Source organism: Rhipicephalus microplus, chromosome 9 (genome assembly GCF_043290135.1).
Source record: "Rhipicephalus microplus isolate Deutch F79 chromosome 9, USDA_Rmic, whole genome shotgun sequence".
Classification (NCBI taxonomy): Eukaryota; Metazoa; Arthropoda; class Arachnida; order Ixodida; family Ixodidae; genus Rhipicephalus; species Rhipicephalus microplus.
This window is the reverse complement of record NC_134708.1, coordinates 30,802,383-30,825,191: the sequence shown is the minus strand read 5'-3', so window position 1 is coordinate 30,825,191 and position 22,809 is coordinate 30,802,383. Positions and strand designations below refer to the sequence as shown.

The window sequence follows — 22,809 nt, the reverse complement described above, 5'->3', positions numbered from 1 at the left end:
GAGTCTTCTGGGCGCGCCACATGTGGTTTTGGTGTGTCCTGGAGAAGTCAAGCACCTCCTGCAGACACTTGGAGACCTCAGTAGCAAATGCACGGTATGCTGTTGCAGGAGGCTCCGCGTCATCTTTGGCCTCAGCCTGTGTCCATGGAGTTCTCAGCTCCCGGCCATAACAGAGGAAGGCAGGCGTGTAGCCCGTGACAACGCTTTCAGCCGTGCGCATGGCCAGGGCTATTTCAGGGATGTGCTGGTCCCAGTCTTTGTGGTTGGAACAATAAGCCCTAAGGCACTGCTTGATAATGCCATTGTGGCGCTCCACCATTTGCCCGGAAGGGCGGTACGGAACAGTGTGTCGGTCTTGTATGCCCCAATGCTCAAGGAGGCCCTTCCACAACCTGCTTACAAACGGCTTTCCATTATCACTTGAAATGGAGACAGGTGTGCCATGTCTGCAAAAAACCTGGATCATGCAGGCCACCACACTCTTGCTGTTTGCTGCCCGCAATGGAAAAAGTTCAATGAACTTGGTGAACTTGTCAATCACCACGAGAAGGTACTTGTGGCGTCGAGGCGTCATAGGCAAGGGCCCAATTATGTCCACGCTGAGCTGTTCCATAGGGGCAGTGGCCCATTGACTGCTCATCAGCCCTTCTGGCTTCTGCCGGTGGGCTTTGGTGCGCTGACAAACCTGGCAGCATCGCACATACTTGGATATGTCCGAGCGCATACCCAGCCACACGAAATTCTGAGAAACGCGTTTGAGGGTCTTAAAAAAGCCGGAGTGGCCGCTAATCGGGTGGTCATGGGACAGTCGCAGGACCAAGTTGCAGAGATGGTTTGGTAGCCAAGGTACTTTCCTGTTCCCTCGGTGCTGTACAAGCAACCCACTCTCTTCCATCTCGGTCGTCTCCGCCAGGTCTTTTATCAAAGGTTGATCACTGTCAGTGGGCGGAAGCTTTCCTCCCTTCATCACAGTTCGTAGTTTTGACAGTATGGGGTCCTGCTCTTGTTCCTGGGCGAGGAGCCCTGCATCATTCAAGACAGTAGTGTCGTCCACTTCAGATGCTACAGCAGCTGCCTCAAAGCTGATTTGTGGGCTGGGCTCTGGAACAGCCATAGGGAACAGCGTCTCGTGTAGACTCGGGCTTGGAACTTCCTGGTGCTGAAGGGGAGCTCTGCTCAAGGCGTCGGCTGGCACATTTGCAAGACCCCGCCTGTGCTTGATTCTGCAGTTGAAACCTTGCAGCCGCAAAACCCAACGCTTTACACGTGGTGAGGCCTGGTCTGTGGTGAACATCCAGGATAGTGAGGAGTGATCACAGTGTACCTCAAACTCGGTGAACTCAAGGTATGGTCGGAACTTGTCCACTGCCCACACCACAGCCAGACACTCCCATTCTTGCACTGTATAGCGCTGCTCTGCCTCAGTGAGGACCCTGCTAATGAAGCTTATTGGACGCAGTTGAGCATCACTCTCGGCTGCCTGCAGAAGCACCGCTGCAATGCCGACTCCACTGGCGTCTGTTTCCACCACGAATGGTCTGTTGAGGTCCGGCAAGTTTACCACAACATCGTCGGCCAGGGACTGCTTAAGTGCTCTAAAGGCTTCCTCTTGCTGCAGCTCCCACCGCCAACGTTGCTTTTTCTTAAGGAGTTCTGTGAGTGGACGTGCAGTGATAGAAAACTGAGGTATGAACCCTCTGTAATAGCCTGCTAGTCCCAGGAAGGCCTGCAGCTGTTTGAGTGTTGTTGGTTGAGGATAGTCCAGCACCGCTCGCACTTTTTCCTTGTCCGGCCTACACTGCCCGGGCGATATTTCATGGCCAAGGAACTTAAGGTATTGACAGCACACGTGCACCTTCTCTGGGTTAATGGTCAGCTGTGCCGAACTTATCCGCTTCAACACCTCCCGAACATGCTCAAGATGATCCTCTAGGGTCTCCGAATACACCAGGACATCATCGAGAAACGCCATGGCAAACTGGTGATTAATTCCCTCCAGTAGTCGGTCCATCAGGGTCTGAAACGTGGCAGGACCTCCGGCAACTCCAAAGGGCATTCTCCTGAACTCGAAGGTTCCCCGATGGCAAATGAACGCTGTCTTTGGAATATCTTGCTCTTGAACAGGGATTTGAAAAAAACCCTGTGAAAGATCAAAACTTGAGAACCACCTGGCTCGTCCCAGCTGTGCCAGCAACCAATCAGTCCTCGGCATGGGGTAGACTGGCACCTTAGTGCGTGCATTTAGCTGGCGGTAATCCACAGCCATGCGGTAGCCACCAGACTTCTTCTCAACCAGGACTGGAGCACTGGCATGCTGACTTTGGCTAGGGCGGATGAGGTTCTGTGCCAACAGGTCTTGAATGCAGTTGTCCATGATGGCCTGCTTCTTGGAATTCACTGGTCGCAGTTTGCATCGAACAGGTGGGTTGTCTCCCGTGTCTATGCGATGCTCTGCCAGGGTTGTGCAGCCCGGAGTTGTGGTGAATATTTCGCTGAACTCTTCTAAAATGTTTTTCATGCGTGGGTCTAGGTCCGACGAGTGGCCGGAAATGATCACATTGCAAGCTGCAGTCGCCTACGGCACGCTGGCACACACAGTGGCATCACTCTCAGCAAAAATGCAGCGCAGACTGTCTCCAAAATCGTCCACTGCCTCTGGCTGTTCCTTAGCGGCCTTGACAAACGGCACAACTCTTTGTGGTTCTGTGCCGACAGTCCACCCACCAAGTGACACGTGCAGAGAGATGCCACTCACCGTCAGGAAATCCCTACCAAGGACAACGTCACGGCACAGGTCAGGAACGCACAAAAACTGCTGTCTGCGGCAACCGGCAGCCCACTCGATCTGGCACTTCAGAGACATGGTTGACTGCGACCAGCCTGATGCCAAACGCAGCACGCGTACGTCTGCCTTGGGTTTGGCTCCAGAAGCTTGGGCCGCCGCCGCGGCGTGCGGTCCGAAGAAGCTTACACTTGAGCCTGTATCTAGCAGGGCCTTGAACGTCGACGACCCGATACGGACGTCCATAAGGGGCTCTTTGCCACCGGCTGTGGTCGCTACTTGGTGCGCACTGCCGTAGGTGCCCGCCGGGGCAGCACCTACCGCCACTGGTTTCCCGGGCACTGTGCTTGCAGGTGACCCGATCGCTGGCACCGGAAGCAAACGGGTGGCCCCATTCGTCGACCCGTGGCACAGTTGCGAGATATGTGGCCGAATCCACCACAGCGATGGCACTGCACACGCCTTGCTTCACCCGCGGGCTCCTGCCGCGGCATCGGTCCTGGCCCGTAGGGTGATAACGGAGGCGCTGTGTCGCACGAGTACTGTCGGTCCCGGCAGTACGACGGGTCTAGCGCAGCTGGATGCAGTGGCCAGTGATAAGTCGGCGGTGCCGGTGGGGCAGCAGCAAACGAAGCGAACGACGCCGTCGCCATAGTGTTCGGCTGCGGCAGTGAGCGATGGTCGGGGGCCTGGCTAGGGCGGAACGCCAGATCTCTGGCTACTTGGTTGCTCGGAAGTGGCGGTGGTCTGTACTGGAGGCGACGCCAAGCCCGCTCCATTAGGCCGTCGGCTGCCTTCACCAACTCGGCGAGGTCGTTGTAGGCATGCCCCTCCGCCAAATCTTGCAACTGAGGGTGCATCTGCCTCAGTACGCGCTGCACCTTCTCGGCTTCGGAGACCTCTTCCCCGATGCGGTCGTAAAAAGTAGCGATCGCATATATAAACTCCTTCAAATTTTCTTCCGGGTGCTGCGTGCGCTGTTCGAGCTCCGCCTTCAGGCGACGCTTCGCGTCAATCGACGAGAACTCGGAGCGGAAGGCGGCGGTGAATTGCTCCCACGAGTCGAACCCGCGCACGAACCGCCACCACAACTTCGCGCCACCCTCGAGGGCAGCCGGTACCACGTGTGTCAGTCGCTTATCGGCGGCGACCCCCGTCACGAGGCAGAAGTTTTCCAAACGTTCGAGAAACTCCTCCGGCGACTGCAAGTCTCTAGCACCGGAGTAGCGGGGGAGGTGCGCAGCGGCGAGCCGAGGCGCAGAGTCGTCGGTGGCCCGAGGGGCCGCGCCAGTGTTAGCGGCCCCATTCCATGCTCCCACGTGCGGAGCCGTGGGCAGCGGCGTCGCCATCACTCGATCGCGCACGACCGCCGCGATTCGTTCGCGCTCCATGGCGGAGCCGTCGGTGCCCAGCAACAGCTCTTCAACGAGACCTTGGAGCCTAGGCATGTCGTCCGCTGCTGTTGTCGGGCCTGAAGCCATCCCGGACGAGCCCCCACTTGTCACGCGCTAACCCTAACTCGCACACCACACACCGCTACGTCTTGCCACTCCTTCCAACCAGCCCGAACTCTCCCTTCCCCACACACGCAACCCCCACCACTCCAGTCCCAATGATGATGATGACGCCGTCACGTAGTGTCCTCTCTCGGCCAAGTCCCGATGATGATTACGCCGTCACGTAACGCCCTCTCTCGGCCACCCTCACAACGCAGAAGAAAAATTTTTAAAAATTTGACGACTGAAGTTGGGGATGCCTTTATTACGCGAGTGTGTTCATTATGCGAGTAAATACGGTATATAAATCAACTAGAGAGGAAAAACATGAATCAATAGAGATAGAAAAGCTAGGTAACCTTTCGAGTGCACGAAACTGTGTTTACTTTCGAGACATAGTTTTGATCAAGGAATAGAATTAGGAGATAAAATATGAGTGGCACACCTTTCAAAGGGGTATCGACAGAAAAACTTTTTTGGCTGTAACTCAAACCTCGATATGACAAGCCTGAATATAACGAATTATCGGTTATAACGAAGCAAGTGAATAGCCCTGTCACAGATAAAGTGCTACAAGTATATGTTTATAGCAAATTTTCAGATATAACAGAGTATCTTCGTGGCAGGTGCGACTGTTATAATGAGGTGCGAGTGTCGTTTTCCTAGCATCACATGAAAGACCAAGCTCCCAAGAGTCAAATGAATGCACTTGCAAGTGCGAGTCTGCCTTGAAAAGTAACTGCAGCGCGTTTTTAAAAGCTAGTTTCGGTTCCTACTGAGCCCTGAAGTCACGAAACGGAGTGAGCTTCTCATTGTGCACATGCACAAGATACCACGACTTTTCCACAACTACTGCGGTGTGTGGCTCTGCTGGCGACGCACAAGTGGCCATGAAAAATATCTTGGTACCTGATGTCATCACAAGTCATAATAGTAGGCTTGTGCTAATAATGAATTTCAGGTTCAAAGGAATAGTGATTTTAGTCAGATAATTTCGATTTGATTTCGAATAGTATATATATCACGTAATACAGAAAAAAAATGTTATATTTTTCATGATCCAACTATTCTAAACAGTATCTATTTAAAATTGAACTTAGGCCTATGCAAATGCCTTTTTTTTTGTTCAAGAGAAGTGAAACAACTTCGAGTAGGAGCAGGATTTGACTTTTGGTAGAATGGAGATGATAACCTATAAAATATGTTACATTTTATTATCTACTACACTTAGAGCATATAAGCCAAAATTCTCCTGAATAGACGTTTTCACAGCTTAGCACTTCTTCACTGCAGGGAGACCATCTTTACAGTCAATTACATGCATATTAATGTACACCTGGGTGGGTGCTTTCACGGCGTAACAACCCTTCATAGCAGCGAAACCCCTTTTAGAAGGCTGACATGCGGACTAAAACACACGTATTCGTTCATTTCAAATACTTTAAAATTTGGACAATTTAAATTGGAAACGAAGCGAAATCGAATACAGTAATATTCGTTCTAATATTAGCAGAAGCCTACATAATAGTGCATAAATACACTAGATTTGACACTGCAGCCCGAAATCACAATAGTGGCGATGTCAGTAGGTGTGCCATGAGAAAATTGACTTTTTCAATGCAAAACAAGATATCGTGGTCTGGTCGGTGCAAAAGTTCCGTCCCTATCTCCACGGCGGTGATTTCACAATCCTTATCAGCATTTACTAAGCTTCACACTTGCTCACAACCGTCTCTGCAAAGAGCATATTTGTATGGCAGCGTACACTCCGTTTTGAAAATATGCGTCAGTCGACACTGACACACACTTGAAACAGTATTTTCAACATGTTACTCTAAATAAAAACATTGGTGAGCGGAACCATACAAAAAAGTGTTGCAGTGCTTGGGAATGCATTGAATATATGTGTAATACCACTAATTTTTTATAAAACACTTCTAGCTTCGGTATAGAGAGGGCTTCGCAGTGACGTGTCAACACACGCCCGACATCACAGAAAAATTGCAACTTGCGACATACTGTAAGGACACCTGTGCCATTTGCTGCCAGTCACACATGGTTCGCGTAAACGAGTGAATTGTTGTCCGGCGACTATGAGAGCAATTTCTGTAATATAGGCTGGATACGGGACGCAGAGTTCGCAAGCGTAATGAACCGTGTTGACTTGACGTGATAACGCCCATTGCAGTGAAGCTAGTTTGGCGATGCTGGGCAACTAATAATTTACAATAAATGTAAAATATTTTATACGGCTTGTTTTGTTTGTTGGACACAGTACAATACCATAAAAATGAAAGATGACCCTTTCCGGGAGCCTCAAAAGCATTTGTCTACTCGTCACGGTACGGATGGGAAGAAAAACAGCAACTGCACAGCCAGCCACGCAAACAAAACCAGAACAATACGACGACACTGACCCGACTGTCCGGCAGCAGCCATCTCGCCAGTCGTGGGCAGGCGCACCGCGATAATGCGGCCGTCCGGAATCCGCAGGTACACGCCTTTCGGCGTCTTCATCACCAGAATCTCTGTTCCCGGTGGGATCTCCACTGGAGGATCCGACGAATTGTTCAGCGGTATGGTGACCTCTGCAAGTGGGAGAATTTCCCATCGTGCTCTGTAATCATGGGCTTGAGCGTATGCCAAAGGTGAATACTACAACTGGAGCCTCTCAAATTCGTAAACTTAGGATCGGGGGTGGATGGGAATGAGAAAGGGATGGGTGACTCTTCTGAAATAAATAAATCAATACAGTAGACTAGCGATAATCCAAACTCTGATAATTCATATTATTTTGTTAATTCAAACAAAATTCAGTTGTTTGGTAGGCCCTCTAAAAAAATGTATTTAAAAGCCCCTTAATTCAAAGTCCATCATTCGGTTATTTCATACTTTTTGTAGTTCCACACCAGAAAATATGTAAACAAATGTTTGAAATGAAGCACATGCATGGTAAACCGTGATGCTTCTTAACTGGTATAGAGAGCTTCGTGCTGAAGGGGGGACGCGGGGATCAAATCGCGAAATTCTCGCAAAAAAAACGAATTTTGGATAAGGGCAGATTTGGATTCTGCATCACCATTTCTATCATATCTAAAAATATTTCCGCCGAAAACGATCTCAAAGTAAGCTTAAAAAATGTTTTTCTGACCGCGGATCGCAAAAAGCTGGCTGAAATCTGCGCGAAAATGGCCCATTTCCGAGCGCGATACTTCCGCGCCTTCGCCGCCGCTCGCGGAAAGCTTGGTGTCACTGGAAAGCTTGCTTCACCGCCGTACTTTTCCCGGTGAAACCACGACTCTACGAGCTAAGATAAACGCACAAACAGAAAAAATGCGAAGGCATCCGCGACGCCTTAGACGCGTACCCATTGGTCGCTCCTGTCACGTGGTACTGAGCGCGCTCTGTGAGTGGCTGCTGGGACGCACTTGCTTGCGCTGGTCGTCTGCTCCGCGCACGCATGTCTGCTACGCACACGCTGGCGCACTATAGTTTGCGAATCCCCTGCCGATACGCCGATACGGTCGCCGATACGCCAACTCTTCTCTAGCGCGAGGCTTAGCGCCCGCAATGGATCGTCGCGTGGACCGGAAGCGCAGGACGAAGTACCGGACGAAGTACGCTTACGGGAAGCGTAAACGCAAGCCTCCTGTTGGGAAAACGAAGCAGTCAGCAGCGATTGAATCAGACGAACCGAGTACCGCGTCGCCACCAAGCTACGTGTCGTCGGAAGCCGACACCTGCTCGCTGCCGATGCTCGGCAGTGAGGCCTATGACGCGGGGCCGTCAACTAGCCGCGACGTTGCGGTGCGGCCCGAACGCGAAAGAAGTTTCGTTTTCGCTGCGGCGGGTGACGATGCGGTGCCGGCTGTTCAAAGTGACGGTGAATCGACGCCTGGCAGTGACACTGAAGACCCGGGGCCATCAACTAGCCGCGGCATCACGGTGCGGTGTGAACGCGAGAAAAGTTTCGTTTTCGCGGCGGCGGACGACGACGTGGTGCCAGCTGTCCAGGATGTCGGCGATCGTTTGCCTCAGCGGAAGCGCACCGTTCAAATACACCTGGAACCTCGTTTCGTGTCCTCGGAAGGCGCCGAGAAGCAAGCCAGCAGTGTCCGCGATGAACTTCGCGAGGTGTCGGCAACGGAGCGGAAGTTCGGGTTCGCGCAGCAAACGGAGCAAACATCGGCAACAAAAGAGGATGAGTTCACCCTAATTCAGGTTTCTGCCATGAATTCCCTAATAGGACCTGCACTCTGCCCAAAATGTTGTAAGAAGGCTTTGTCAGTGCAGCATGGGACAAAATTGGGCCTGGCAGTAAAACTGGTACTTTTGTGTGCTTCCTGTGGCCCTATTCATTCACCTTGGTCATCCAGTAGAAAATCCGAAGAAAGGGCTTTTGAAGTCAACCTAAGAGCCATGCAAGCAATCAAGTCCATTGGAAAAGGGCCCACTGCCCTGAATGACTTCTGGGCTACAATGAATGTCTCTCATCGGGGCATTCATCAAAAAACCTATCAGGAACACCTAAAAAAAACATTCAAACCAGGAGCAGAGGAAGCTGCACAAAACATCTTTGCAGATGCTGTGCTTGCGGTAAAAGACGTGTACAGTAAGATGCAGCCATCAAGCCCAAACAACATCACAGTTGTGTATGACGGCACGTGGCTTACAAGAGGCCACAGCTCACACATTGGGGTAGGATGTATTATTGAGTTTTACACGGGGCTTGTGCTGGATTGCACAGTCCTTTCCAACTTCTGTCTTGGGTGTTGTCAACAACCAGCAGAGAGCGACCCCAACTTCGTCACTTGGGCTGAGAAACATCAATGTCAGAAGAATACTGATGTTGGCTCCAGACAGATGGAAGTGGAGGCTGCTCTGACACTTTTCAGGCGCTCTGTCAGCAGGTATGGCCTCCGCTACACCAACATTATATGTGATGGTGACAGCCGAACCTATCTTGCTCTGTGCAAAGATGAGGTCTACGGCTTCATACCACTGACCAAAGAAGACTGCGTGAACCATGTGCAGAAGAGAATGGGCACCGCTCTCCGCACACTGGTGACAAGAGCTAAGAAAGGGGAGCCATTGGGTGGGAGAGGTGGACTGACGCAGGAGTTGATTAAAAAACTGACCAGCTACTACGGGTTAGCCTTGCGAAAACACACAAGTGTCCCTGACATGCAAAGGGCCGTGATGGCCACTTTTTATCACGTCACGTCCACCGACGACGAGCCTCACCATGAGCTCTGCCCACCTGGCCCTGATAGCTGGTGCAAACATCGTTCAGCACAGGCCAAAATGAAGCCAGCACCACCTCACAGGTATAACCTGTCGAAACGTGTAGTGGAGGCTCTGCTGCCTGTATACCAACGTCTCTCTGACCCGCAACTGTTGGAGCGATGCAAAGGCAACAAAACTCAGAATGCGGCGGAAAGCTTGCATTCAGTTATTTGGTCACTGACTTCAAAGGACCAACACGCTTCATTGTTCGCAGCGGAGACAACAGTACATGAAGCAGTTGCACGCTACAATTTTGGGAATTTGCGAGCCTACACTGAAATGTGCAAGTCCGTGGGCATCAAACCTGCTAGCCTCGCCCTTCAAAGAGCTGAAGAAAAAGACCAGCAAAGAAAACGAAAAGCACGCAGTGCAGAAAAAATGAAAGAGAAAGGACGTAAGAAGACCCTCGCAAGCAAAGACACAAAGTATTACAGTCCCGGGGCATTTTGATGGACCTTTACTGACTGTTCAACTTTAACGCCAGTTTTCTCAGAAACGTGTTTTGACCCGACTGTCCAGCTTGCCACGATGCTTGCATGACTATGGCTTGACGGATTTTCATGTGGTTTTTTGCATTGTGTTCCTCAGTGAATTTTCTATGTCGTGACGTTTTCATATTTGTTAATTACAGTGCAGTCCACTTATAACGATATCGAGAAAACCTAAAAATATGATCGTTATAACCGGTGATCGTTATATCTGGACTGCCGCCAAAAAATCGTCGCCGGACGTACCTTTTGTAGCTCCAGGCTTCATTTCGCTATTTTCACCAATTAATAAATATTGTAGATAGTAGGATGTCAAAAACAAGACTTTATTTCTTACTCCGAAGAACGCATCACGGGTTCGCTGAGGAAGAGAGACTGAGCGACGGCGGGGTGGGAGCAGTGGGAGGAAGAAAGCACAGCCAGAGGTACACAGCCGGAATGCCAACGAGGCCCCGCCCTGATGCCGCCGCGCCGCTTTGCTTTTCGCTTTTTTTATTTTCTCTCTCTTTCCCGCTTTCGTTCGGCAATCTACGAGTAGCTTGCCGTTGTAGAAGGCGGGGAGCCGCGGAGCGCGGCACTCTGCTTTTCGCATTTTTTTTTTTAAATTCTCTCAGCCTCTCCGCGGTCGACGCGCGGCGAGGCGCAAAACGTGACACAGCTGGCGCCATCTGTAGCGCGTCGCGCCAACTCGAGATGCTCTCCTCGGCTTTTTGAACGGCCGGGACGCGCTGCCGGCGCTGTGCTGCAGTGGCGGCAGATACGTACTCGCCTACGCTAACTTTTCGTCTTGTCTCGGCATAGTTCGTTTCAGAGGAACTTATCAATCTGAATGTTACGATTATTCTGAATGAAACATGCCGTCCGCGGCAAACTTTTCATCGTTGTATCCGATATGCGGTGGATAACATATCGTTATATATGGTTTTTTTCCCCATAGCCCCAATGCATAAAATGAGACTGTTAAGTCGACCCATCGTTATAACCGATATATCGTTATATGTGGTATCGTTATAAGTGGACTGCACTGTACTACCTCAGTATTTTTACTCCTAAGCTAATTTCACATTATGATAACGACCACATTTACAAGCATGTATACAATGTTCTCTGTAAAATAAAAACAGAGTCATAAAAATATTTGCAGAATGTCACGACATCAACCATCCCAATGGCTAAAATATAAGAGCAACTATAGGCTTCTACCATGTTTTTTTGTCACACCAGGCTTTGGGCAAGTTTGGTAGTACACTGATGGATAAAAAAATTTATAATGCCAGAACTACTGGAGATAGCTGAATGAAACTTTGTCATTTATCATTTAGCGCAGTTTCCAGTAAGCATGCCAAATTTCATTGCTCTACGACAAAAACTAAAGAATTTCACTTTCAATCCCCACCTCCCCCCTGAAGGCACATACGAAGCAGTTGGCAGTCCACGTTTTATTTAAAAGGTCAGGTCTGATCAGCAGTACATCAATAAACTTGTGAACTTTACACCTCTGTTTTCTGTTCACTGCGTGCAGTTAGGACCTAAAAACACTTGGAAAAATGCTTATATGTGATAAAATCAGTGCCTAATCATAATGCATGGTGTCACCCCGCCCAGAGTCATCTATCTGAGAACTTCTAATAATTCAAACTTCTTGATAATTCAAATCAAATCAAATTCAGAGGTCCCTTCAAGTTTGAATTAACAAGAGTCGACTGTAAAAATAAATAAAAAATAAATAGAAATTCAGAAGTCGTTGCCCTGTCGGAAAAGTTGGGGCAACTGAAGCTTGCAATGTGCATGCTTCACATACTATTTTTTTTTTTTTCTATCTGTCTGTTGCAGTGTGCAGTGATCCCTGCCAAGTGTTTCCTTTCTCTATGCCAGGAATTTGACCCTTGTCCACAAGGTTTAGCAGCCCAACACTAGAGTTCTCACAGGCTACAGCAACGTTTACGTGTTCATATTGACGTAATAGCAAAATGTTGCGAATAAATTACGATTCCCACCTATAAAAATGTCAGACCGCCAAATAGGAAATGGCTGGTCACCAACAAGCTCACGATCAAGAGAGCATCAAAAAGGCGCATGCGAATACACACGCGATGGTGACCCACGAGGGCCCACTGGAGTTTGCCCGCAAACTACGAGGTGGCTGCAGCATAGTGCGACGATTACGCTGCCATCACCAATGTATGTAAATGCATAGAGGCTTCGCTCAAAATCAGTCGAAAAGTAACATGTGTGCCAAATGAACAGACAACCTGAAGCGTCTAAGAGGCGCACTGGGTAGTAAAGAGACGTGTTGAAGACATCAGTGTCATCATGAGATTGTGACGAAACCAGTTTATGTGCATGTTGGCGGCAATGAAGAAAACATTCTCTTTCTCTCTTTTTTGACCTTGATTATGAGAACATAGCTTTAAAGATTAGTTATGGCTTCAAAAACAAAGCCACATCTTATTATTGTCGCCATGTTATTGTCACTGTACGAATTCCAAATTGGTAGGGGTGTGCGAATATTCAAAATCTCGAATATTTTTACGAATAGTGTTTGCGATTCGATTCGCACTGGAATTTTCACTATTAAAACTTCGCCATGACAAATGGAGTCAACGTCCAATTAAAACTGACTCCTTCAGATCTTTAATATGCTTCACCTAATCACACTTTTCACACTTTTATTGCAGCAAAGCTGCCTTTCAAGCTCTGCGACAGTCGAATCTTTTTAAATACAGTCATACGAATAAAGGTGGCCCCTTCAAATTTTTCAAACATATCACCTCGTCACGCTTCCGTATTGCAACAGAGCTGCCCTTCAGGCTCAGTTACGGCTGCAAATGTATTTACTCAAGAAAGCGTTGGTTCCAACATGGAGATGACGGATGTGGGGCTCAAACAATGCTGTTTTGGGCCTTAAATTCGGACAGAAAGTCCAGAAATCAGATGCCAAAAATGTGTGCTGACGTCTACAAGGATGATTTGGAACTCCATACTAGAAGGGAGCAACGCCTTGTCTGCCCCATCGGTTGGGCTTCCCCAGAAATCGAAAGAGGACGAGAAGCAAAGAAAGTAGCACCTTTGCCTTTCACGGGTGAAACGTTGTTGGCAACACCTTGGTTGCACCGAATCATGCACCAAATCAACTCGGCTTTTGCAACTGCCTTGCTCTTGATAACAAAACTATGAAATACTGCCCCGCCAGCGTTTCGTCAAACTGGCAGAAACATTTTCATGTTTCTATGTTGCGTAAAAATATGCTTGGAAATCCCCCTCTAACTTTTCTCCCCCTCAATTACATTTAGGACTATTCAAAAAATATTCAATTCAAATCACGCTTACTCTTTAATAATCATATCTGCTTAGCACCCATAATTTAGCTATTCGCACAGTTCGACAACTTGGTTAGCCAAAGTGTGAGCAGCTACCCAAGATTATTTCAAGTTGTTCATGAAATGCTGAACTAAAATTGTAACGAATGGCAGAGAGCCATTGTCGGGAACAAATAACTGACCCTGACAACACTGGGAACAAATGACTTCACAAATTCTGCAGGTAATGCCTTTGACTGTAAAAATCAGAGGCACACCACATTCTTTTTTTTCTTTCTGGTTATAAAATCTGAGGCAAGTCACACAGTCAAGCAAATCAGGCATATCAAACTGAAGAATTAGACAAAAACAACCTGAAAATTAACGAAAATTTTATTTCTTAGGGAACAGACCAAGCAAACTGCCTGGAGTCCCTCACGCAGAGCGACGAAAAACTCACTTGCAGGCACCCGCATCCTCTGTACAGTCATGCCCTGTCGCAGCAGGGACTGCATGACGTTTGGCGTGCCCCAGACGGGCATGTCCCCGTTCTGCGAGCCAGGTTGCATCGGCGAAGGCGTGGTCTGCGTCGGGCCTGGCCCCAGGAAAGTCACCGTGCCCTGCCGGTTCTGCCACGTCTGGTACCTGTGTTGCGAGAAAGTACCACTATGCTGTCAACCGTCAACGCACCGAGTGTTCATCGAAGTGAAAATAGTGCTGGAACAAGGGCAACGAAGATAAAAACAACGGACTCTTGCATTTCACAATCACTCCCAACAGCAACCGCCCAAAATATTGAACTACGGTTTATTCGATGCAAATCTACTCTACCCCCTTTTCTATGCACTGAGATGCTGCATTCCACGCTTTTTCTCGGTTTCCTGAGGTACAGTTTACCGGCATTGACCAATGCAAGCAAAACAAGCCTTCGAACGCTGCAGAGTGTTCAATCCCAGGCACTCCGGATTTGCCTCGGCTTGCCTCGTAGTGCGTCAACAATGGCTACTATAGCTATCGCCGGTGACCACCTCGTCACGACACATATCGACGTTGAGGCACTCTGGACACATATAAGGCATATTGCTCGGACACCCTGCCACCACCTAGCCTCTTTACCAGCAGACAGACCACGTTCATCATTTTGCCAAACGGTCACCACATACCGCGATTCTTTGCCAACATGCTTCACACCCGCCGCCAGGCCTTCGACTCCTCCCTGGTGCCTGACTCAGGCTAACATCAGGCTAACTATACCTGGCATCCAGAAAAAAGCAGATATGTCGTCACCTGTTCCTAGACAGCGTGCTTTGCTCTTGTTATACGAGACATATCAAGGCTGTATACACGTATACACCGACGGCTCTGTTTTACAGAAGAGTTCAACGGCATCATTTGTTATACCGAGAAATGACACGACAAGAATATTCAAGACCTCCCACCTTACGACATCAACGGGAGCAGAGCTCACAGCTCTTCGTGCCGCATTGCAATTTATCAGCGATCAACAGCCACAAAAATGGCCAATTTTCAGTGACTCAAAGGCGGCACTGCAATCCCTTCTATCCCCTTTACGCCACGGCCCGTACGAACAGCTGGTATTTGAGATTGCAGAAAAGACTCACCAATTCATTGAGGAAGGACATGAAATAGCCTTTCAATGGCTGCCAAGTAATCGTGGAATAATTGGCAATGAACGGGCCGCTCGAGCAGCCCGTTCTGCCCATACTGAAAATAATGAAATATCAATTCCTCTTTCCAGAACTGACGCTGCACAGAAACTCCACATGCTTGCTCGCAAGCGCACCACGTCACAATGGAACAAGTCGCATTTCTTCCATGCACGGTTAGGTACTTTAGACCCAACTCTCTGTCTTCGAATTCCTCCGGAATTACGCCGACGAGACGCTACTATGCTGTGCAGATTATGGTTGGGCGTCGCATTTACCAATGCGTACGCATTCCGCAAAGGAATGGCTGACACTGCTGCATGCGACCATTGTGGCAGTGATGAAACAACTTGGCACATTCTGTGTGAATGCCCACAATACTGCTCGCAGAGACAGTCACTCTGCAATGCACTAGATGAACTGGACAACCAGCCTCTTTCGGAAGAAAGACTCCTGCGCTGCCGACAGGACTTTATGTCGCAGAAGAAGGCTGTGAAGGCGCTCATGCGCTTCTTGCGTTCAACAGGCCTGTCCAAACGACTGTGATCCGAACTCCCTGAATGTGTGCGCATGTGCTTTATTTTTCTCATTTATTTTATATCTCTCTATAGCTATCCTCTTTCCGACCCTTTTCCCTACCCCCGTACAGGCTAGCAAACGAGTTCGTCTAGGTTAACCTCCCTGTCTCTTCCTTTTAATTATTTCTCTCTCTCTCTGCTGCATACCACTCGGAGGTTTTGGTAACAGGAACCAAATTCTAAGCAGTCGTGAAAGACTGGCCCTTAAACCACTTCGAATGAGACTCAATTTTTGTGACATTTCGGGGATCATTTAGAAAAGTGGCATACTAACTCTTTTCGCAATGGGCGCTACCTGTGTGTTTGTGTTTCTGCAATGCAGGCCGGCAGCATATTCCTCGTTAAAAGGCTAATACAGCAGACTTTCATTCAACGAAACCTGAAAGGACCAGGAAAATGTGTTTCACTTAGCAGGATTTCCACTTACTGAGAGGTGAGGTGGGTCGCAGCATTCAAGTATGAAAGCAACCATATCAGAGGCAGTTGTTCCATTTAAGGGAAGAGGGGGCATTGAAAAAGAACTTTTTTATTTGTTGACCTACAGCAATGAAATTTGGCACGCATACTCTTAAGTGTCTCGAATAGAAAAATATGCAGTTTCATCATGATAGCTTCAGTAGTTCTCAAGTTACATAATGCTACAAGATCCAATTACATGGTCTGCTCGTGGAAAGCCTAGCGCTGCAACAAAACATGCCAGGAAGCTGCGAATAGTGTTGATCTTTACTCAAAAGAAAGCTACAGGGTATGGCACTCTCAGAATTTTTAATAAGTTGTCTTTTTTTTTTTTTAGGGATCATCATGGCTGCCGACACACATTGTCAGAAACAGTGGTGCGGACAAATCATCGTCTAGAAAAATAACAGGGGTATAAAACAGAAATTGAAGATTGCTGTACCCACAAGCAGTGTTTAGGGATTCAGGAAAAAAAATAGAATCAAAATCGGTTCAGTCATTCCCGTGCTACTCTTTCCACGAGCAATGCACAATGTCCAAAACACACTTCTGAGAAAAAGCCTTTCGAAGTTTTCGACAGGCTTTCTTCAATGAACTTTTTTGTTTCTCGTTGGATACTGATGAAAATTGGCACAGACACTAAGAATGACCTCACAGGGCTTCCATAAAAATTTTGAAGTGATACCACAAATACTTTACGAGAAACAAATTATTTCTTCATTGAACCATGTAGAGGGGCTGAGCATATTGTCAAAAAAAAAAAAAAAAACAGTATTGAGAAAGTTGCGTTTAAAGTTTCAACTTTTCTTTACGTCTCTAAGACACCTAAAAATTGTGATCTCAGGTTTGTCTTGTGATATTTGACTTCTTTTCATGATTTACTCCTTTTCATGATTTACAAAGAACAAGTATGGATTTCAAACCAAGTTCTTTGTATGAAGGAGTGGTGTGATAGGTATGACAGAAAAGATTGTAATTGAATAAAACCATATACTGAAATTATTACATACTTTTTTGGTGCTGAAGTTGTAATTAGCCTAATTAAGTACTTGATCACAAATATTCACTGAACTTTTCTTTATTTGGAGAAAGGTTTATTGCATCAGAAAAATGGATCACACCATGACGGCCTATGCTTTCTTTCTAAATAAAAGTTATGGGCAGAAGACTGGTGGCATGGGAATTTGTAGCAGTATAATTAATGACACGAAACGAGCATATAAAAATTCGTGCCCCTGATTCATACATGCTCTTTCGCCGCTCTAGCCGTGAAACACATCATCATACAGCCAGTCGCGGAAACTCTAATCTACAGCAATTCATTAACCTCGGAACATTCATAGACGTTCGTGGCGATATCAAGCACGGCTCCAAGCACGCCTGAATCGCATCACAAAAGCTTACTGACAGCACTCCATATGACCGTGGGGTGCGAGGCCGCATGGAGAGTGCAGCCGGCGCGTAATGCACTTGCCGGCGGCGTTCGATGACGATGCGCGAAATGTGTAACTACGAAGACAAAAAATCGGCACGCACTGCACTTGGCATCGCATTTTCGAATGACGACGCGCGAAACTGCTAGCCGCTGTTCCGATCGATCCTTGGCAGTGAAAGGGGGGGGGGGGGTGTGATGAGCGTGACTGTGTTGTCTGCTGCCGATGCGTAAAATGCCCGTACGTGATTCAGAGGAGCTAGCGAGTGATGTGGTACATTCTTGCGAAGAAGCACGTCGCCAAGAGTGCGCTAGCGCGTCGTTCCTGCCCGCAGTCTCGCTGTCAGCGGAGTTAGGGTTAAAGACGACTCCGATGACGCGCGGCGCTCGTAGTAACCTGATCGCGCATCCGCTTACTGCTCCTAACTAAAGCGTAGTTATATCTTAAGTGATTATCAAGCCGTGAACACGTCAGGAAGTGGCGATTTTCGAGAGCCATGTCCTCGCGACGCACAAGCAGCAGACGACGATCTCTCGGAGCGAGCATCGGGCCAATGGCAAGGCGAGCTGAGGCAACACGGCGGCCACGGCCAATCAAGGGCCTCAAAACGACCTTCAAACATTTGCTTTTTGCTCGCTTGTTATTAAAGGGAGGAGCCAGCTGAGGCGGGAAAGTTAAACACAGAGAAATGCTCTTTCCAATGAGCCCAAGAAGCCGGCTTCCAGCCCAAGCATCGCGAAGCTGTAATTTTTTGAACATCGCCGTTTTCTCGCCATTTCCAGAAAAAGTTTTGCTACCTAGGTGGGTGAAACGAATTTTCCGAAGCACTTCTGCTTGCTTTTCAGTGTAGATATTTTGAAACCAGATAGAAAAAGGGTTCCAGAAACTGAAAACTTGAGTTTCAAAAAATCGATTTTTTGCCATTTTTCGCGATCCCAAAGCCGCGTCCCCCCTTAAGTAGCAGTTTCGTTTAACACATTTCCGTTTACTGAGAGTTAACCGTAAATGCTTCACTAGTGCACTGACCACATTTCTGCCTCATCCCCATTGAACCCATAGTAGTGAACCAACAATGTAGCACTGATTACACATTAATCACTGCTCTAATCATTAATTGATTCAAAAGTGGGGTTTAACGTCCCAAAACCACCATACGATTACGAGAGATGCCGTAGTGGAGGGCTCCGTAAATTTCGACCGCTTGGGGTTCTTTAACGTGCACCCAAGTCTGAAAACACGGGCCTACAGCATTTCCGCCTCCATCTTAAATGCAGCTGCAGCCACCGCAGCCGGGATTCGATCCCGCAAACTGCAGGTCAGCAGCTGAGTGCCTTAGTCACTAGACCATCATGGCGGGGCACTGTTTTAATCATCGGTAATGTGCAAAACATTGTATGTGTTTTTCAGTGTATGCTGCCTGAAGGCAGGGCAAATGAATAGTTCAAATGTCTCTCACTTGTCCACTAACCAACTGATTTGAGTGATGTTTAGGGTAGAGGGCCCTTCGTAAGTGGCACCTTTGGTTTCACACTTCCAGTGTGCAGCCCAAAATTCGCAACGGGACTTTACAATTTGGTTCGTTAAGGCTCACCCGTTGGAGTAGTTGGCCGCATGCATGTACGCGCGCCCTCCGTGGAGGGTGGCCCTCTTTTCCAGTTCGTAGCTCTGCTTGGCCAGCCGCTTCTCAAATTTGGTCAGCTTCAGGTCCTTGCGGTCAAGCAGGAGAGACTCGTGCTCAAACGGTTCCTGCACATAACGCAGAAAAAAGGAAACAGTGACGATGCCGCAACATTACTAATAACAAGAGAGAGCCCGTACAACACACATAAAATCATAACCACCAAATGTACAGTAAAACCTCATTAGTCCAGCTGGCAATGTCTCATTCGTTAATTTAGTAGGTCGCAGCAGTTGGCTATTTTCGGCTGCAATGCCTACATGAGGGAAAATATACACAAGGGACAAGGAGGGACACGGGAACGGCACAGGCTGGCAGATGCGACCAACAAAAGCACATGTGGGCATTTGGACACCTGCATACCTCTTGTCTCTTGCTCTGAACACCTTGTGGTGAAGGACCCCTGCTACCTGAATAAATCCTCATATGATAACCTGAACATTCAACTGTTGCAGCTGAACACCCACACTTGCGTCTTACACAACATCTGAACATATAACCGTTGAAAAACCTGCCTGCCTCTTGCACCGAACACCTGAATGCACGACCCTTGCAATCGAACACCTGCAGTCTGCCTCCCTCTTGCACAGAACATCTGAACACGCAACTCTGGCACAGAACACCTCAACGTTCAGTCCTAAACACTTGCCTGCCTCGAGCGCAGGATACCTGTACTGAACACCCATGCATGCAAATCCTGCGACTGGACATCAGTCTCCACTTATTTGAAGGAACCGAGTGGAATGGGGGGTGCCATATTCACTCCCAGTTTGTTAGGATGCGAGAGTACAATGTGACACGACACTCACCTTGGTGAGGCAGTGCGAGTACTCCATGGTGAGCGTGCGCAGCACCGAGTCGGAGAACCCGCCGGCGACGGCCGAGAGGTCCTGCACGGGAGGGTCGTCCTCGTTGTCCTGCACCAGGGTGCTGACGTCCTTCCAGGTCAGGTTGGCCTCCGGGTTCATCTCGTCCACCACACGGTCTGCATCACACGGCAAGATCCCCACACTTATTTCACACTGAAGATTAGGTTCACATTAATTCTGACCACCGGGGGGCTCTTTACTGTGCACCAGAATGAAGGTACACCGGCACATTTTGCGTTTAGCCCACATCAAAACGTGGCTCGAAATCGAACCTGCCCCCTCTCTCCCTATGCTTAGCAGCAGATCAACAACACAGCTGCAAAGCAACAAGAGCAGCTGTACCACGCACTGGAAATTACCGACACACATTTATAAGCGAGGCTCCCTATTTTAGCAGACAACAGAACTAACTTTTCAATCAACTGGACATAAGATTGGTAAAACCTCAAAACACAACCACACATTCATAAACTATATAGACTTTCGGACAGTCAGCAGAGGCGGTACAGACTGCTGCTGTGAGAGGAGGAGAGATGAAATTTTTGCTTTAAGGTTTTGCACTAACAGATCATGCCTTATCGCAGAAGTGAGGACACAGCATCAAGCCCCATTTCTATGCCACGCGAAAAATGCTGTGTCCTTCTGTCCTCTGCTGTTCGTTCCGCAACGTGACATTGTAGGATTTATAAAGGACATGGTACGATGACAAAGACAGAACGTTCTTCCTCATGTCTTCATTGCCCTACATCTTTGTCATCCTACGTCTCTTCGTTGCGCTAAACCTCAATACAGTGAAATCTCGATACAACGAATCTCAAGGGACTGCTAATAATAATTTTTTACTTTGAAAAGTCGTTCTAGTGAAATCATTAAAATTCGTCCAAAAATTGTAAACGCAGACACGTGAGCCACCTACCTGTGGTGTGTGTATACATGTTCAACTGCGTTGTGCTCTTGTAAACGTAAGTGGGGAGGGGGGGGGGGGGAACGAAATATTAGAGAACTAGTGCATGTTTGTTTGAGGAAGAGCGCGATCTATCCTCATCTGGGTAGCTCGACTGCTGAATGACGACCTCATAAGCGTGCAAATTTGTGTTACGCACTGAGAAGCATCGAAGTAAAATACAGATTCTTCACATTGGTTCGCACACGCCGTTTCAACGTCGTGTTTGCTCTTGTTGCCATTTCCGAAAAATAGGATGGATCTTATCGGTCATCAGTTATGCTTACGCGCATGCTTCGTTGTCACACTGTGGTGCGTAGTGTTCGAGCGTTAGTGAAACATGTACGGGTAATCATAGGCAACTTCAACCCATAGGCCACTCGCATCGCATTTTTCCGTCGTAGCATTCCTTTCAATCTGTTTCTAGAGCTCATCTTGGAACGTTCAACCACCAGCCTAAAGGCTAGAAAACAGCCGTGTAACAAGCGTGCAGGCAAAGCTGCCCGACGACAAAACAAATTCAACGGGGTAAAGCCTGACGCAAAAAACAAGTTACCAAGCAATGATGATGGGGATAGGACTGTCGCACATCTGAATAGGGCCGGCAGATAGAGAAATACACGGGCATTCTGATGATGATGATGGTGGCAGGTACAGAGCTGGGCATTATTTTCACAGTCGCGAGTAAAATTTTTAAATTCGCTATTTATTATTTTGATTTGTGGAGATATACGGGGGACAAAATTCGATACCAACTGAAACATTCGATATTTTGAAATTCGTAGTAATGAAACATTTTTACATTAAAACGATGGCCATTTGGAGGGGAATTTTTGAATGAGTCGTTAATCTGAGGTTTGCTACAATGAGATTTGACTGTATATGCAGTACCAACTGTAGCCCACAGTCAGTCTCGCTGAAATGCCAAATGGGAACTGACCGGACATGCCCTGCTTGTTGACCTGCCGGTCGTAGATGCGCTTTTCAAGGCAGTTGTCGCACACCAGGCGGTAGATGTGGCACTGCTTGGCCTGGCCGTAGCGGTAGATGCGGCACACGGCCTGGGCGTCGTGACAGGGGTTCCACGAGGCGTCGAGCACCACGATGCGGTTGGCGCCGGTCAGGTTGATGCCCAAACAGCCCGCCCGCGTCGACAGCAGGAACAGGCTCACCATCTGGTTGCAGTTGTACTCGTTGATGAGCTTCTCGCGCTCCTGCGCCGATGTGCTCCCGTCCAGCCCTGATGACAGCGAAAAACATTTGCCACGTTCAGTGACACAACGTGCCACTACTAGAGGGGTCAAAAACCCCTGACCGCAAACTGCGGGAGGAAGAAAAGACTACCAGAGTATTGATGTAAGGCCGCCTTCTTTGCATTGCCCACCAACTTACGTTTGCATTGCAGCCAACTTGCCCACCAAAATTATCAAATAAGCCGCACCCAGACTTCAGCTCTTCTGTATATTTTGATCGCGTTATACGAGAGAAAATACACTCACTCAGTGTTCGGACACGCACGGCTGACTAAGCGAGTGTGCAATGCATGCGCTCGCTGGGACTAAAAAACGAGTCACAATCATCAGATCTGACCAAATTTTGTGGATTTCACTACAACGAAATTCCGCGACGAATTTTTTTCCTCCAGCTCGTCAATTTCGTTGTAGCGAGATTTCACTGTAGCACTTGTTATTTAATTTAATGCGCACTGAAATTTTACTATTCAAAACCATTCGAACTTCTTGACGACAAATACAGCCGCCAGATTAACAAAGGCCTCTTCAAACTTTCACCATGCTTCACCTGATCACACTATCGCATTATGGCAAAGCTGCCC

The 22,809-nt window shown here is 48.1% G+C and overlaps 1 protein-coding gene across 2 annotated transcripts in view; it reads right to left on the bottom strand.

Annotated features, from left to right (window-relative positions):
* Positions 1-22,809, bottom strand: part of LOC119163666 (helicase ARIP4) — an 82,513-nt gene that overhangs the window by 8,238 nt on the left and 51,466 nt on the right. For both annotated transcript variants that reach the window (XM_037415719.2, XM_037415718.2), the window contains exons 15-19: positions 21,916-22,215; positions 19,973-20,148; positions 19,077-19,231; positions 13,812-13,996; positions 6,696-6,866 (exon numbers count right to left, since the gene is read on the bottom strand). In XM_037415719.2, the coding sequence (XP_037271616.2) occupies positions 6,696-6,866; positions 13,812-13,996; positions 19,077-19,231; positions 19,973-20,148; positions 21,916-22,215 (987 nt within the window). The remainder of the gene's footprint in view (positions 1-6,695; positions 6,867-13,811; positions 13,997-19,076; positions 19,232-19,972; positions 20,149-21,915; positions 22,216-22,809) is intronic.